At 56.2% G+C, this 16,952-nt stretch overlaps 1 protein-coding gene across 10 annotated transcripts in view; it reads right to left on the bottom strand.

Annotated features, from left to right (window-relative positions):
• The window catches only part of CUX1 (cut like homeobox 1), a gene marked incomplete at its 5' end in the record, with an annotated part of 375,083 nt that overhangs the window by 67,862 nt on the left and 290,269 nt on the right, over nt 1-16,952 (bottom strand). For 4 of the 10 annotated variants that reach the window (XM_082857322.1, XM_082857323.1, XM_082857319.1 and 1 more), the window contains 5 exons: nt 662-727; nt 1,917-2,588; nt 3,594-3,690; nt 4,411-4,459; nt 7,995-8,053. In XM_082857322.1, coding sequence (XP_082713448.1) covers nt 662-727; nt 1,917-2,588; nt 3,594-3,690; nt 4,411-4,459; nt 7,995-8,053 — 943 coding nt within the window. The remainder of the gene's footprint in view (nt 1-661; nt 728-1,916; nt 2,589-3,593; nt 3,691-4,410; nt 4,460-7,994; nt 8,054-16,952) is intronic. The other 6 variants (XM_082857325.1, XM_082857326.1, XM_082857328.1 and 3 more) reach the window with 4 other exon arrangements.

Genomic DNA, 16,952 nt, shown 5'->3' with positions numbered 1-16,952 from the left:
ACATGGTGATGCTCCGCCGCGCAGCCACGTGCACAGATGCGCTGAAGCTACTACGGCCCGGGGGCTGGCCCCGGTTCTTCCCGGAAGCCGTCCACGTGTTTGAATCGGTCACTACCTCACTCAGTGTGAACCGCCACATTAAACCATTTAAAAATAGGCAAACCACCGGGACAAAACCCCATCGAAGCTGCGACTCCGAGGAGTGCCACGGGGGCTGGCGAGCAGGTTCCATCTGGGATCTCTTCCCTCTGTCATGCCCTCGACACATTTCAGAGTTCAGGGAAGGTACAAGGAAGCAGCAGTATCTCATCTGACTCAGTCACCTGATTCTTCTCAGAGCAACAAATTACTCTTTCACCTGCTTCTTGGGAAATGGGGAAAGGCGTAATTTGAATCTAAGAGGGGGGCGGGTGTGGGATTCGCGTTTTGGGGCTCATCTTAGCAGTGCCGCCCCCTCCTGCGCTCGGTAGAGCGCGGGCAGCTCAGGGGGAAGGGGCCGTGCGTACTTGAACCCGTGCTTTGTTTTATACTTACTAGCTCTGTTTTTCCATCAGGTTCCAGGCCAGAATCACACTGTACAGTTTTAACCCAAATACACAGCTAAGGACATGCTGCTTCCTAGGTTACTAACTGCAAAGAAAAACACCTGCCTGCGACATACCTTCAGACCCATTTCTTCGTTTCGGTACCTCCTGAAATAGTCTGTTCAGGCTCTGGCCTGGATTCTCTGTTGAAAAACAAGTGTGGTAAGAACAAAACAATCAGGGGGATGGTGGTGTTGACGTTATGGGCTGCGTGATATGAAATCTGAGCCGCTGTCACTACAGAGAGGGCTCAGGGCTGCCTGTGCCACTTGGGAGTCACTAGAAACTTTGGAGAGGCCCTTCCCTGGCTGACCGGCTCACAGAGGCCACGGCTCTGCCACCAAAGGGGATCAGATGGACCTAGGTGGCGGCCTGCGGCACCAGCGCCACGGGGGTCAAACGGAGGGAGCAGGGCCGCCAAGCGGATCGCCCACCAGCCCCGGAACAAGCTCGCATAAATCATGCAGAGACAGTCAATTTCGGCTAACATCGCCGTGAGAGCCTCGGTGCCCTTCGTGCGAACGGACGCCGTTTGAAGCGTCTCCCTTCTCCGAGTCTACATCTCAAGTGCGTCTGAGAAGAGCCCCTTTCTCTATCGCTGCTGACTTAGCAGAAGGATCCCCTGTCGTTAAAGAGGGAAGGAGTTCTTGCAGTTAGGGACTGGACGACTTTTTATCTTTTTATGGGCGGTGGGGGGGGGGGGGTAGGAAGCGTGTTTTAATACAACTTTCATGTATTTTACTCAAGGCAGGCATGTTTCGCCGGTAACGCTAGACAGATCGCTAGCGGGACGTAAACACGGGGAGTGTGACCGTGGGCCTCGCTCCCACTGGTGCGGAGGGAGGAGGGGGGCGCACGTGGTCGGCTTGCCCTCCGCGTGGACCCAGCGTTGCGTGAGGACTGCCCCCGGCCAATGCTGCTGCTCTAGGGCCGGGTGGTACCCACAGGCCCCTCCCCACGTGAGGCCGGCACCTAAGGCCGGAAGGATCGCTGGACACGAAACGCATCAGAACGTCGAGCGTGAGGTAATTCCCTCCGACTCAGTACATGGTACTGAAATAGCGAGTCTACTACGCGTGAGGTGCTGAACGATTTTCAGAGGCCAGACACCCCCCCCCCCCCCAAGTCTAACAGCCTTAGCTCATGCCCCTCGGCCCTGAGCTCCGGCAATGGCAGGACTGAGAGCTGTACCTGATGTGTGATGCACAACAGATGTCTCATCTCACACACACACACACACACACACACACACACACACACACACACACACACACACACACACACCTCTCCATGACGGGCTCACGCATGGGCACCAACCCATGAGTCTCTCACCTCTTTGTCTGCCTTGGATGCTGCGAAGAGCCAGGATGTTCTGCTCGTCCGAGAGGAACTGCTTCATCTTGTGAAACGGCTCCTTGCCGCGCACCGTCAGTTTATTCCACGGCTTGGGCCGGGCCAGAATCTCGCTCACGGACCCTTGGGACAGTCCCAGGACGTAGTGTCCGAAAATGCGCTGCCCGATGTTGTGCTTGATGAGCTGCTCTTTCACCTGCCGGGCGATTTCTGCAGTGTCCATCTCCTCGCCCTCGGAGACGCTCCCAGCACTTTCTGACTGGCTGGGAGACGGGGCCATGCCATTTACATCTGGGCTTTGTTGTAATGGACTTTGGGAAGATATGGAGTTTGTGCTGTATGGACCTGTTGAAAAAATCATGCTTGTGCTTCCTGCTTCCTGCATGGCCTTGGAGTAGAAGGACTGCATTAGCTGTCGTTGGAGGAGAGAGTTTAGTGCAAATTTTCCCGTAGAAGCCAGGGGCAGGCTGGGGCTTGCCAGGGATGAGCTGAAAAAGTCTTGCGTTAACCCCGCTGGTGAGAACTGGTGTGTACCATTAGTATTGGAAGCCTGCTCCCCCGTGTTGCGGGGCAACTGAGAAGGAGGGGAGGCCGGCAAAGGTCCAGGACGCCGACTCTCAGGCTGGTCTTTCCCTTTTCTCCTGGCTGACCCTACAAGGAAGGGCAAACATAATGCATTATGGGGGATTCAAAAGGGAAAAAAAACCAAGACCAGGATGCAAAGTTTGCCCCGCAAAAGGGAAAAAAAAAAAGTGCAGATTTTTTTTTTTTTTTTTTTTAACAAGGGCCAATGAGGTGTGTTGGTTTGTTTTTCAATTGAATTTTTAAATTAGCCAAACGAGGCCCCCCGGAAACAAGCAACATGCATTTCATGTTTGCACCTTTCTTGTACGTTGCAGCCTGGAGAGTTCCCCTTGACATAGACTCAAACTCCTAACGTGACAAGGAGCCGGTACCACACACAGTAAAGAGTCGGCAGGTCGCGGGCCTCTCATCGGGCCTCTAGCGTTTGAGCTATAACCAGAAGGGCCCCACCTGAGGAGCAGCAAACACTGACATTTTGGGACCAACGGATTCTCACACCACTTGCTCTGAGGCGAACGCACCGCACCGAGTCCGCTCGATCGAAGGCACGCACATTTTAAGAATGAAATATCATCGGAGCCCGAGACACTCTTAAACGCTTTACCAGCTGCCAAACCCGAAGCAGTCAGTGACGCCACCACTTCGGGACGAGCAAAGAAAGGCTAAGGATGGGGGAGGCGTTCCCAAGGAAAACCTGACAAAGGAAGAAAAGCTCCACTGAGCCGGGAAGGGCAGGGCCTGGCCCTGGAAGCAGCCCCGGAAACACCACGGGAGAGGCCGCACAACCAAGAAGAGACCAGAAAAGCCACGGTCCGCGAGCGAGCGCCCTCGTGGGCTCTCCCGCAGCACGGCCCTGCCTGCGCTCCGCAGACGCCCTGCGGCCTCGCGCCTCGCCTGGACCGTCTCGGAGCGGGTGGGGGCGGGTGGGGGGTGAGGAGGAGACGGACACTCGTTAGTCAAGGTTCTCATCGCCCGGTGACGCCCGCCATGCATCGGCCCAGACTCACGGTTCGTCTTCTTCTTCCTCGACCCCGGGAGGGGCCAAGCGGACGCGAGACCCTGTCAACCTACCACTCAGGTCGCTGTTGGAGATGCGCAGCGCGGCGTTCTCGGACTGCAGCGAGCGGTTCTTCTCCAGCAGGAGTACCTCCAGGGGCCTGGATGAGTCCTAGACAGGGCAGAGCGGGGCTCACTGCGGGGCCGCCGGACCCCCAGGATCCCGGCTCTGACCTGACCAACCCCCCGCCCTCTCCCCGAAGATGCTCCGCGCACGTGGAGAACACTCGAGTTCCTTTCTGAGATAACTCATTCCGGCTGAAGTAATTTCTCTCTTTCTAGGCTCACACAGCCTCCAGACAGCTCATTGTTCCCTCTTCTGTACCCAAATCCGAGCATCTAGACCTCTGCTTTGTTAGGCAAAGGGAACCACAGCCCTGTCAGAAAGGCCTGCAAAGGGGATCTCTTTTGGGCGCCAGCCACCAAGAGTCAGAGGCCGCCTTCTGGGCATCGGGAGCGGGCTTCCGCGTGATGACTGAAAATTTTAATTGGCCGCTGGGTTACCGTGCGCCATTGTCATCTTGCCCGTTTCTTGTCCACGTGAGGCAGTAGGTAATAAAAATTCCCAAGTCAGTCAGTCCACTTGGGGCTGCTCGTTTAACACAACCTGAAATCGTTTGTACCCACGTTCTCAGGACCTGCCCAAGTTAAATTGCAATTTCACGTGAACGCGGTTACCAGTTTCAAAGACACTAACTTTTCTCTTCTTGCCCCTTTTAAGTTAAAGACAATTTGCTTTAACTTGGCGAAATATCCTTGAGGAGAAACACCGCGACGGTGAGGCAGTGACGCGGATGCTCACGCACACGGAAAGCAAAGGGAGACCATGTACCTGCGTCCCAGCTCCCTCGGCCGGAGCAAACTCCATGGACTTCAGGATGCTGCGGAGAGCAAGACAGAGCCGTTAGCCCTGCTCGGACCTTTGGGGGCAGCCGCGCTAACGAGCGGCCACGTCACCGCTTCCTGCTCTCCAGGAACCGAGGAGCTGACAACTTTAACAACTTCCCTGGCAGCTTTATCATCTGATAGCGTCTCTGGAATAACTATTCGACTAGCAGTTGGCCAGCGAAAGTTTCTTGCCCAGCATGTAAATCATTCCATATGGAATCACACCAGGTCTGTTCAGAGTATAATTTTAAAGTTAAGTTGAACGCAGACGTAACACTGCTGCAAGTGGAATGTATTTGTAAAGCTGAGAAGGGCTGAAAAGGCTGTAACGAGGAAGCCGGGGAGAGGAACCGATGCCCCTGGCCGCTGCCGCCCGGGGATGGGCCAGGAGCGAGGTCCCACCGCTGGGTGGCTCAAAGGCGGCAGCGGACCGTCTGCAGCCCAGGCTGGGGAAGGAGCCACTACCAAGGTGTGGGCGCGAGGGCTCACGTCTCCTTTGTTCTCCTTACCATGGAAACTGCTCCGGTCTCGGCCTGTGTCAACAAGTCCGAGAGCTGAGTGAGCGCGGGTGCCCAGGACTGCTGTTCACAGCGTTCCGCACACGTGGACACTCCTTTCTTCCTGTGGGTCCATGTGGCCCCAAGGAGCCCAGGCGCTCCCCTCACGCTCGAGGCGGGAAGGTGAGAAAGTGGGCAGCTTCCATCCCGGGCACCGGGCCTCCTGCACTCTCCCAGCTGGGACTCTAGCCTCGGCCCTTCTACAAGATCAACGGCAGTGCCATCCGGAGAGCAGAGCGTGCCCAGGGCCCAGGGGGCTCTCTGTGCCACGGCCCCCGGGAGGTTCAGTGAGGAGCCGACCGCTCGTAGCTCCCCCGCGGTTGTATCTTTGTAGTGGCCCCTGTCGTGTAAACTAACAAAACGGGAACGAGGAGCTCATAATTCTGTTTTATGATGAGCTGCTACCGAGAATCACAAGAGCCTCGGGCCGCACTGCATCAGCCAGGAGAGAAGAGGCGAGCAGTCTGGACAAGCCTGTCTTTTCTTTGTGGCTGTCACATTGTTTGCAGCTATATTCTTGTCTGAGGGCCTCTTTAGGATCATGTAAGAAAAGACTAAGTGCGTCTGAATTTATACTGAAAACATCAGTGTCTCTTCATTTATTTATTTTTATTTATTTTTTTGCGGTACGCGGGCCTCTCACTGTTGTGGCCTCTCCCGCGGCGGAGCACAGGCTCCGGACGCGCAGGCTCAGCGGCCATGGCTCACGGGCCCAGCCGCTCCGTGGCATGTGGGATCTTCCCGGACCGGGGCACGAACCCGTGTCCCCTGCATTGGCAGGCGGACTCTCAACCACTGCGCCACCAGGGAAGCCCTCTCTTCATTTATTCACCAAGTTTACCGACAGTCTACTACGTGCCTGGCGCTGTGCAGACTCAGAACCACTTCTCATCCTCAGGGACCCTACAGTGATTCTGGGTGGAAGGCAAACAGCACCAGCGGGAGAAAACCCAGGCAGGAGACGGGTGTGTCTCATGAGATGTCAGCGTTTGTGAAGGGCCTTGAAGGAGCAAAATGCTTTACAGACTCCTGGGGTGGGGCACGGTGGGGACCTCAGGGGAAGAGATGGGACGGAACGGGCGCTGGCGTGCATCCAGAGGGCGTGTGGATCACCAGGAACTGGGAAGCCAGGGACACCTTCTAGCAGAAGAGCCACCTGAATGGGGCTGCGCTGGGGCCGTGTTGGGCAGATGTAGCAGAAGCGCTGGCAGGAATATGGGAGGCTGTCCTGGGAGAGGGTGAGGGCCGGCGAGTGGCCGGGCAGGCAGACCCGGGAGGGAGCAGCCTGGGGCCAAGAAGCCTTGGTTCTCGGTGAGAGAGGTGAGCTCAGAGGAGGGGGTGTGGGCCTGGCCTCAGCCTGGGAAGGGCGGGGGCTCGGGAGAAGGCCTTCAAGTCAGTTTTTTCGATTCAACACTAGGGAGGGCACACATTGTTTTCGTTTTCGTTTTTTTTTTTGTGGTACGCGGGCTTCTCACTGTTGTTGCCTCTCCCGTTGCGGAGCACAGGCTCCGGACGCGCAGGCCCAGCGGCCATGGCTCACGGGCCCAGCCGCTCCGCGGCATGTGGGATCTTCCTGGACCGGGGCACGAACCCGTGTCCCCTGCACTGGCAGGCGGACTCTCAACCACTGCGCCACCACGGAAGCCCTTTTTTTTTTCTTTTGAGGCGGGAAGAAGAGGGAAAGGGATGAGGAGGCGGGTGGAGAAGTAAAAAATATACCTCCCGGAAATGGGGTGGGGGAGAGGACAGAGCTCAAAGAAGCTGGACCTGCAGAGAGTTGAGGGGGTGTCCAAGGAGGCGTGCAGAGGCCCGCTGTGTCAGGGGGTGAGGATGCTCGGGGAGAGAAGTGAGTGGAGCCCCCGGGAGTCACCCCGCCAGGGAGGAGGCTGCTGACGCAGGGGGCGAGAAGGTCGAAGAGGCCTTCACGTGGGCTTTTTTAGCAAACCCGAGGGAATGGAATTAAGAATCCGAAGAACAGCATGGGGAGTGGGTGTAGGCTTATTTTAAAAGGAGAAATTAAAAATGTCAGCAAGAGCGAAACGAGCTGATGGGAGGAGTAGGAAGGAAGGGACCAGCGTGGCGGGGTCAGCCTGGAGAGACGGGAGGGAGAAGCCGAGACCAGAGGAGTCGTTTCGAGGCAGGGGCTCCGGGAGCCGCGTCTGTCCCCTCCGTCAGGCAGAGCACTGGGGGGTCTGCTGAGGGGTCGGGGTGCAGCTGGGGGCAGAAGGGTATGCCGAGGGGGTGGCAAGGCCCCTGGGAAGCAGAGGCGACCAGCAGCAGGGGAGAGGCCCGGAGCCTGCGGGGACCCAGGCCCAGGGACCCCTCTGCAGTGTTTGCCAACCTGGCTGGGGAGGAGGGGGCAGCTCGGGTGGGACTCTTCGAGGCGAGGGAGGGCGAGGGGCGGCCGTGTGCACTGTCGGGGCACTGCCCGTGAGCTCTAGGCGGGCCAAGGGCAGCTCAGGGGAAGGAGTTTGAGGCGGGAGGGTCAGGCTGGGCGCCGGGGCCCGAGGAGGGAGCTTCTAAGCGTGGGGACGTGAGCATCAGCTCCGAAGGGTGACAAGCTTTCAGCTGCTGCCTTTCGGGTGGAGGCCGGGGGATCAAAGTCCCGTAGTTTAAGCCAGGGAGGCGTGAGGCCTCAACTGGAAAATGTTTCCTTGCTCTGTTCTCCTTCTGTTTGGGGGACTTACAGCTAAAACGTAAGCTCGTATTTTATATTTCCTACAAAGGCAGTATCTCCCGATTCCGTGCAGACTGGTAACTTTTATGCACAGAGTTCCATAAAAAGTCCAAAGAATTCAGGCACAGGCCTGAGTGCAAACACCCGCCACGGTGAGTAGCCCCGGATGTGGCCCCGTGGTGGAGCCTGAGCCAGGGGCCCCGCAGCTGCCCCCTCGCTGACACGGTGTTTCCTTAGCACGTGTCCCCAACGAGCCCTGGCTCGTGAATGGCCGAGCTGCATCTCCAAACTTACTTTAGCTCTTTCTTCACCTCTTCATAGTCAGCCTGTCCTTTGAGTTTTTCTTCCAGTTGCTGAAAACAGAGAGGATTTTATTAGTGGTCGTGTCTGAAGAAGGCTGATGGGCTTTGCCATGGACTGAATGTGGTGTCCCCACAAATTCAAATGTTGAGATCCTAACCCCCAACACGGTGATGGCATCAGGAGGTGGCGCTATTGGGAGGTGTCGAGGTCATGACTGGAATTAGTGACTTAAAAGAGACCCCTGAGAGGCCCTTCTCGGGGCCATGTGAGGACGCAGCGGGAAGACGGCAGTCTGTGAACCAAGAAGGGAGCCCTCAACGTACACAGAAAATGCTGGAGCCTCATCTTGGCCTTCCAGCTTCAGAACTGTGAGAAACAGAAGTGTCTGCTGTTTACATCCCCTGGTCTCTGGTATCCCGTCATGGCAGCCCCAACGGGCTAAGACCCTTCACTGACTACGTCCCCTGTAAAGCATCCAGCAGCCCCGAGGGAGCCCAGACATGCACAGTGAAAGGTGACAACTGTGGAGTCGTCCCTTGTCCTTTGCTCGTTGCCTGATGTAGAGTGGGCACAGGCGTGCGTGCACACCACACACACACACACACACACACACGGCAACCGTAAGGTTGTAACATAAACCCCAATGAAAGTAGAAGGAAAAAGCTTTACAGAAGTGGAAAACCGAACTACGAAAAGGCCATTTTGTATGAAATCCCACAAAATGGCCAACAGGATGAAGAGACGCTCTCCGTATGGCTTTTCACAAACTACGTGAGGCCAGCTGACACGTACGGTTAGTGATCAACACCTTTGGTGGGACCCTGCTGATAAGAGATATGGCCCTTTTGTCACTGAGGTCAGCATCAGATAGGCACCAGGGAAAATGCGTTTGTATTTCTGGAGGGGTCCCCACAGACGCGGGGGATTTTAGCAGCGGAGGCCGGTCCGCTGGGTGGTCACTGCTTTCTCCGACAGATGGTCCTGCAGGGAGGGCCCTGGCAGGGCACCCTGGCCAGCAGGGCCACAGCTGGGCATGGCTGACTCCCTGGCCCTAGAATGCCCTTCAGAGGGAAGGTCAGGGGCCCTTTGGCAAGCTTCCCAGGTGCGGTGATGCTCTGCTGTGCTCCATTCACCTCTGTGAGCTCACGTGGTACCCACGTGGCTGTTTGTGCCCGGAGCCCTGCGGGGCCTTCTTGCCAGGAAGAGCCTTTGCTGTAGAGTGGGCGGCAGAGGGTGCCTCCTTCTCTGAAGGTGCTTTTGGCCTAGTTTGTTTTTGCCCTTCCCCCCTCCACCAAAGGAGTTCTTTGTGGGAAGGAAGACAGCTTGACATAAAACGCAAAGCCTCGGCCAGCAGGGGGTCCTGACCCTTTAGCATCCTTCCAAGCCTGGGGCGAACAAATTCCAATTCTTGAATCAACAGGCCCTTCCCATCGCCAGGGCTTCTAGTTACCTTCTTAGGCTCTACTTGACCAGCCACGTCTATGATCACAGTTTAAAGCCGGCTGAGAACATTCTAGAATTTGGGGAGAAGATTCCTACCTGAATCCCACGTGGCCCCATTTAGCCCGTCTTTTCCTTTTGCCTTTGCTGGCGGTTTCTTGTGTGTGTATTTCCCATTGTGTAGAATTGCTCTGCCCTAGTTCCTTTTTAAGACCTCTTGCCTGTATTACAATGGTTTCTCCTCATAATCAAACAGGGTAGCACGCACTCATTTTCCGACAAAAGATGCTGAGAAGGTGCTCATGAAGACACGATTCTTTCATTCTCCTCCCTGTGGTCGGAGAGTGGGAAGCCTTTCCTAACACAAGATTGCCCAGCGCTGCCGGGACGCAAAGCACCTTCGGAGGGTGGGACTCACTGACGCTGCACGCGGAGCACGCATAAAAAGTGGTCACGTTCAGAGAACAAGAGACGGGCAGGAAGAACGGCAGACACGAAGCTTCTGGACCTGGCACGGCCCAGAACCTGGAGTCAGCTCTGTCACTCACGAGCCGGGCCCTTTGGGCACGGCAATCAGCGGCTCATCTGTGAGACGGGAAGGCCGGTGACCTCCGAGTACTGAGCGAAGGGGCACTGAGACAAGGAGCCGGTGCAGATGCCGGCGCCGAGGGGCCTTCGATGCGGGACCACTGTCGCTGCCAGGTCCTGCTGCGGGTTCCCTGAGAGCACGGCTGCAGGCCTTCGATCAGCCCAGATCAGAAGGTTTTCGGGCTGGAAGCTGTCTGGTTAAATATGAGTTTTCACTGAGAACCAAACAGCTTCCACGGAAATTTCTGCCATCTGCCTGGGGGGCAGCGTAGTCAGGAAGAAACCAAGATGGCGGCTGCAAACCTCTGTGGAGCAGACACCTGGACGGGGGCCTGGCGGGGGGCGCCTCACAAAGCCCGTCCCCACCGAGCTCCCAGCGGAGCGCCGTCTCAGGACCCCGCGTGTGGCGGCAGGCTGGGGGTGGGCCAGGGCAGGAGGCAGGCGGCGTGGGCCCACACAGGCAAGAGCCCAAGTGCCCTCAGCTCTGTTCTTTGGCCAGAAACTCCTTGCTGGGCGCCCGTAACGTCTGGTTTCAGGGGGTCCTGCCCGGAAAGGGCAGCAGGTGCTCCTAGATCCCAGGCCCGGCTCCGCACCTCACATGTCATCTTATCCAGTTATCGCGACACGTCTGCAGAGCAGCTGTCTGTCCGTCCAGAGAAACAAAGGAAAAAAAAAAAACCCACAGGGGGTCTGCGCCAAAGGCCGTGGCAGAGCCCGAGGCCGCCCAGAGTGAGTGCAGGAAGCAGTGAGGCACCGGCGGGCTGGGGCCCGACAGCCCCGGGCCAAGTCCTGGCTCCACCACTTAGCTGCAGAGTGACCTTGGAAAAGACACTGAACTTCTCTAAGCCTGGGTTCTTCATCTATAAAATGGGGATAACGGTACACACAGGACAGTGCTTTCCTGAGGACTAAATGAAACTGTCGTCCCTTGGTACCCACGGGGGATCTGGCTCCAGGACCCCTGTGGTACCAAGTCTGCAGATGCTCTGGTCCCTTACACAGAATGGCGCAGGGCACTCGGCCCTCCGAGTCCGTGGATGTGGAACGTGCAGAGACAAGAGCCCCAACTGCAATACTGAGTGCTTAGCCTGTGGTAAAGCACTCAGTAGCGATGGTGACTGTTATCACTGTAGTTATGACTACTTTATCCCTGGTGGGTGGTACTGAATACGACTAAAGGGCTCTGAAGACACTCTGTGGTCCTCGATCCAGGCGCTCCATTTACGAAGTTCTCCACAGCCCAGTCTGCCACCTCCGAGCGTCCCTGTGGCTCTTTGGCAGATCCATGGAGGAGGACGGAGGCCCAGAGCAGCTCTGGCTGTCTGATGCCGATGGCAGGAAAGGCAGCCCCACATCCTGCGCCATGAATGCAGAATCCGGCAGGCGGGGTCGCCTTCCTGAAAAGGGGCTCTTGTAAAGGAACCCACTCTGACCTTGTATAGAGAGGGGAGGAAAGGTCTAGGGCGGAGCTGGGCTTCGAGCTCAGTCCCACTTTGCTGTGACCCTGGGTGACGGGCTTAGGCTGTCGGGCCCCACGCTCCTCATATGGGAAGGGGGGAAGAGTAAGAAGAAGGGTTTCCAGAGGACAGTGGTGAGGAAATGTCGGATGCACAAGTGCAGGCTGCAAGCACCCCTCAAACACGGTGGTTTTATGATACGTTAATCACACACGTTTAATACTATAGAGCACGTGTGTGGTTCCAGAACTTAGTAGGAGCTCATCAAATGGTTCTTGAATTGCTAGAAGCATTATCTATCTGAAGTTCTTAAAATCCTGGCTAACACTCAAATAATGAGGTAATTTAATTTAAAATGCAAAGCATTTTGGTGTGCAGCAAATTAGGTACTGAATTTATAAAAGATATCTGTCTTAGTCAAGTTATAACTTGGGGCCTAGGGCTACCAACTTAAGGGACCTCTGGCACAGAGACTAATGCAAAGACCCTCGAAAGACCTCATCCTCCGGGTTGCACAGCAAGGGGTCAAGGTAGCAACACGCCTTTGCCACACAACGGACGGGGCCGGAGAGGCGACTGTTGCGGTTTACAGGCAGCTCTGTCTTCTTCCTCTGGGATAATCGGAGCCAGGCTTTCGGCAGTGCTGTCTGAAGACCCACAGCTCAGGTTAGGGGCATCGGTGTGTGACCCCTCACCCTGACGTGGACCCCGGGGCTGAGGGGCCACCAGTCAGAACCCAGCGGGTGTGACTGGGCTCCCTGGTCCGGGCAGGGGTCTGAGGTTGACTCTGCCTCTCTGGGGTCTGGAACTGGGCAGCGTGCCCCTCCTTTTCACCTGAACGGGGACCCCCTCAGGTCTCCACTGTTCCTTGGTGAGAGGTGGCAGTTACGTAAATTTAGGATCTGCTGAGGCTGGCCTGGGGGAGAAGCCCAGGGACGCCCAAGGCTGAGAACGCAAGACAAAAAGGGGAGACCCCCCCCCCCCGCCCCCAGGCCAGGGGGTGGGGAGAGTGACCATGACATTGGAGGCCTTGCTGCCAGCTGGAGAAGCGTGGCTCTGGAGACACAAGGGGGACCCCTGTGTGGCAACCCCATCACAAGTCACCTCCAGCCTCCATGAACTGTGACCCAGGCACAGGGCGGACGGGAGCAGCTCCTTCTCACGGAATCGTGCCACCATCGTCCAGGAAGGTCCTGGCTCAATATTTCAGATACTTGGACATTGTATGGTTGGCTAAGTGGGCCACAAGCTGGGGATCGTCTGCAGGTGAGTATCTAGATTTGCTCACCCAGTGACCAGGGGCACGTGTGTCTAAGAGGATTCACCGTAGATTCCCACAATTAGCTCCCTGAAGCAGTTTCAGTAATGCCCACCAGTTTGCAGCGATTTACTTATGACCTCAATGCAGATAACTGGTCTTGAGGCCTCTAGCACGATGCCCCAGAGGGAAGAGGCCCTCGGTTTCTTCCCTCTGGGGCATCTCCGCTGCTGCCTTCCTTCCCGGGGCCCCCTTCACCCCCCTCCTCCCCGTGGAAGGCTCACTCTTCCTTCAATTGCACAGATGGCTTCCTTCAATCTGTGCTCACAGTGCCTTCAAGATGCAGCCAGGACGAGGCTCGGGGAGGCTCGGCTCCCGGGCTCTCTGATACCGGGATGTGTGATGTTAAAACTCACTCGTGCCGTCCAGGGAGGGCAGGGGCCATGGAGGGACACACAGGCCTCCCCGCTACAGCCACGGGCTGGCTGGCACCCCCTCCCCGAGACAGCGATTATCATCATGCCCACCCGCGGCAAGCGACCAACGGAACGTGGATGTCGGAGCTTCACAAACTGAGACGATGATGAGATGCTCGTTAAAACGCTGTCAAGGGCAGCCCCGGTGCAGAGGAAACACACGGCCGGTGAGGGAACTTATGTAACCAAAGAGGCAGCGTCCAGAATTAAAGGCGCTGAACGAGTGCAGAGAAGTGCTTGTCGGTCTTTGGTCCTGTCCCCACCCCGCGAGGGACACAGTGTGCCCCATAGTGGCTCAAAAGGACCCATCAGAACCTCGGGAGGTGGCGTGAGGGGTGCGGAGGGTTGGGGAGGCTTGTGCAGTTTGGAAAAAGGCCCCCAGGTGAATGGAGCACACCTGCCCGCCCACCCGCCCACCCGCCCAGTGAGAAGTACTGATCTTTAAAGCAACTGCAGAAAATATCATTTCTCCCTAGGGGAGATGGGCCTCAGTCAGTCCTTCTTACAAACGCCCATCTTAAACCTGAGCTATTGGTAGCATTGTCTCCTGTGCCCTAGCGAGTAGAATGCAGGTGACTGCCGCATTACACTGCCTCTGTACTGAAGCGTTCCAACAGAAGGCCCCAGAATAGTGTTATCAAAAGCAGCAGCCTTGCAATGGCAGTCGCGTTATTTCACTAATTATGAACACAGGATTATCCTCGACAAGCGGCACGGTGCTGCCGTACTTGTCAGATCAGGCGGGAGGAAACAGCTCCCACTTCTGAGCTGGTTTTCATGTCTATTTGAAGGTTAGAGGATGCACCGCTGTATGCGGCTAGTGATGGTGAACTTGGCTTGAAAAAGCAGAGTATGGGGAGAGAGACTGGTAAACATCCAATTGGCAATTTATCCTCATAATTATCCATCAGTTACGAAGGTGAAGGGAAGAAAGCATTAGTCGCAAAGAGAGGGAGTGTTTCAAGGTGCTCGGAAAAGCAAACCACTTAGTCCCCAAACGTGTTCCATTACAGAGTGCACCCCCAGGGGGTCCTGGTGGAGGAGACCCCCAGTCAGCTCAAGACTCCATAATCTCAAGACTTGTCCGTGGGACTTCCCTGGCGGTCCAGTGGTTGAGACGCCGCTCTTCCACTGTGAGCGGGCGCGGGTTCGATCCCTGGCCGGGATCCTGCATGCCACACAGCATGGCCAAAAAAAAAAGACTTGTCCGTTACGCCTCCTGCCCTTGTGAGACCAGTGCCCCGCATCCCTTCAGTCACCGTCATCAAGCACATTAGCATTTCTCTCCGAGGTCATGGTCAGCGTCCATGGTGAAACCACCCACCACGCCAGGATGCGGAGAGACAGCTGGAGGCTGGAGCATCTTCAGACGTAGATCCCAACCCGAGCCCACAAAGCTGGACAGCACCGTCCAAATGGAAAAGACGCGGTGTCAGGGGGTTGGGGATGGTGGAAGCGGGAGGAGGAGGAAATGGGAAGCTCAGGGGCGGCTCCCGGCTGCGTCCAGCGGCCACCACGGCTGGGCCCCAGACCCCCCCCCCCCCCACAAAAGCATCAGGTGGTCGATTTGACAGGTCTCATTCATAAAATATTTTTCTAGTAATTGTTTCACTGCTTAGTTTAGATTTGAGACTATAAATTATACACGTTAGGAGAAAAAAAAAGCCCAGGGAAGTATCTCATTCAATTAACCTTATTCCCTTGGGCGAGGGAGGCTGACGGGCCCGTTTGGGGAAGGCGGATACCTTCTGCGTGTGGGTTCGATATCAGGGAGAGCTTCACTCCTGGCGACAAGGGGTTAAGATAATTAAAATCAGAGAAGTCTTGTTACTAGAGGACACGTTTTGATTATTAGATCAGATGAAGATGAGGGAGTAATAATTTTGGAAGAAGTATTGCCGAATTGTTTCATTAACTGCACAGTATTAAAGAATTCCCCCAAGATACAGATAAAGAACATTAATTTGTGAAACTGCGTTTCATTTTTGGTGAAGGCAAACATTAAAACCTTAACTGATTTAGAAGAAATTGCTCTGTAATAAAAAACGTAAGGCCTACAGCCTCCCTCTCATGTAGTCAAACGCATCACGTACTTGAGTCGAAGCCTTTAACTGTAACAAAGGAGGGGAAGGCCAATTATCCAATAGCGGGGCCACTGCTGGGGTCAGAAATGGCTGTAACGCGAGGAAATGACACTGAATCTAGAAATAAAAAGTGAGTACTGGCGCTCAGTGGGCAGGCTGATGAGAGCCTCAATGTGACCGGGCCTCAAGCATCTCCCCATCCCGGCAGGACCGTGTCCTCCGCGGGGCCCGGGCACCCGGCAGTTTCTCAGACAGTGGATGAAATCCACCCAAAGAGGCAGAGAAGGATCTAGTGAGGCTGAGCTGTGGGTGCCCCGGTGCCAGCGAGGTCAGGCCAGGGGGCTGCCGGGAGGACAAGACTTGCTGGAGACTGAGTTCTGCCTCAGAAACATGGTCATGCGTGGAGGAAAAAAAAAAATCTCAATTAAAAAAAAAAATCAAAATGGGCCTAACCACATTCTGGAGTTACCTTACATAAGAAAAAGTTTTCCTGACATTTTTACAACCAACTCTGATCCACTTTCTTTAGAGCACAGAGACTACAATTGGCAGTCGGTCACTTATCCACTCACGCCCGCCTCAAATGGGCGCTGAGCGGGGGCGGGGGGGCCCGGTGGAGCGGGGACGGCAGAGCGGATGCCGCGCCCTCGCCGGTCCTGTCTCTTCCCTGTCAAATAAGATACCACCGAGGAGTCCCTGCTGGCTCTGACGTGTGAATCTGGGGTGCCACGACTATCTCCACATTATGCTAACTTCAACAGATTGGGAATACCTTAAATAAAGTGTAATTAAAAAAATATAACGTAAAAGGTTCTGGGTTCTGAATGTGGGACACCAATTTACGAGAAGCCCCAAGGGGATCTAGCTTTCGGCTAGACTGCTGAAGACGCCGGAGGGAGACCAGCGGCTGACGGTGGGAGCTCCCCGTGCTGAAGCAACACCACGCTCCGGGCCCCGGCGCCTGGCACAGGCCTGAGGGTCAAACCATCCCTGCAGGGGGGGGGGAGCAGGGCCCACGGGGCTCGGTGCAGATGTGCCCTCCACGAACCCCTGGCTTTCATGTTGTTTGGGCACAGGGCGGGCTGGGGTCTCGGTGTGCTGGGTCCTCCTGCCGGCACCTTCTCCAGGAGCCAGGGAAGGCCGGCAGAGCTGCACTAACGCGTCTGTGGATGGCCTGCGCCCCGACGGCACTCCAGCCCAGGCGGCGTGCTGTGGGCAGGTGGGCACCTAGGATCGGGGTTTCTACAACGGGCTGCGTGCGAGGACAGCTGACCAGGAGGGACGCGCCGCCTGGGCAGGGGCTGACGGGAGGGGTCAAGGCCCGTCCCGCCTCGCTGCCTTGGGCTTCAGGGCTCTGCTTCTGGCTGCCTCACAGAGGTCAAGGCTGCCATGCCTGCTGTCAGTCAGGACAAGGTGTTCTCCAGACAAGAGCCCTGATGGAGCTTCTGAGTGACGTGTCCAGGGGACCTCACGCCTCCTTATACTGGTCTCACTGGAGGGAAAGACTTAGCTGATGGTTGGAGCTCACCTGAGATAAAACCCCAACAGTCACTTCTGCTTTCAAAAGAGAAGGAATTTTAACCATGACCTTTGCAGACGACAAAAACGAGATACATGTGTGCAACGGCTACGGCGGGGCAAATGAG

This window comes from Leucopleurus acutus (genome assembly GCF_964270905.1).
Source record: "Leucopleurus acutus genome assembly, chromosome: 16".
Taxonomy (NCBI): domain Eukaryota; kingdom Metazoa; phylum Chordata; class Mammalia; order Artiodactyla; family Delphinidae; genus Leucopleurus; species Leucopleurus acutus.
The sequence above is the reverse complement of the archived record's forward strand: the minus strand, read 5'-3'. Positions and strand labels throughout refer to the sequence as shown.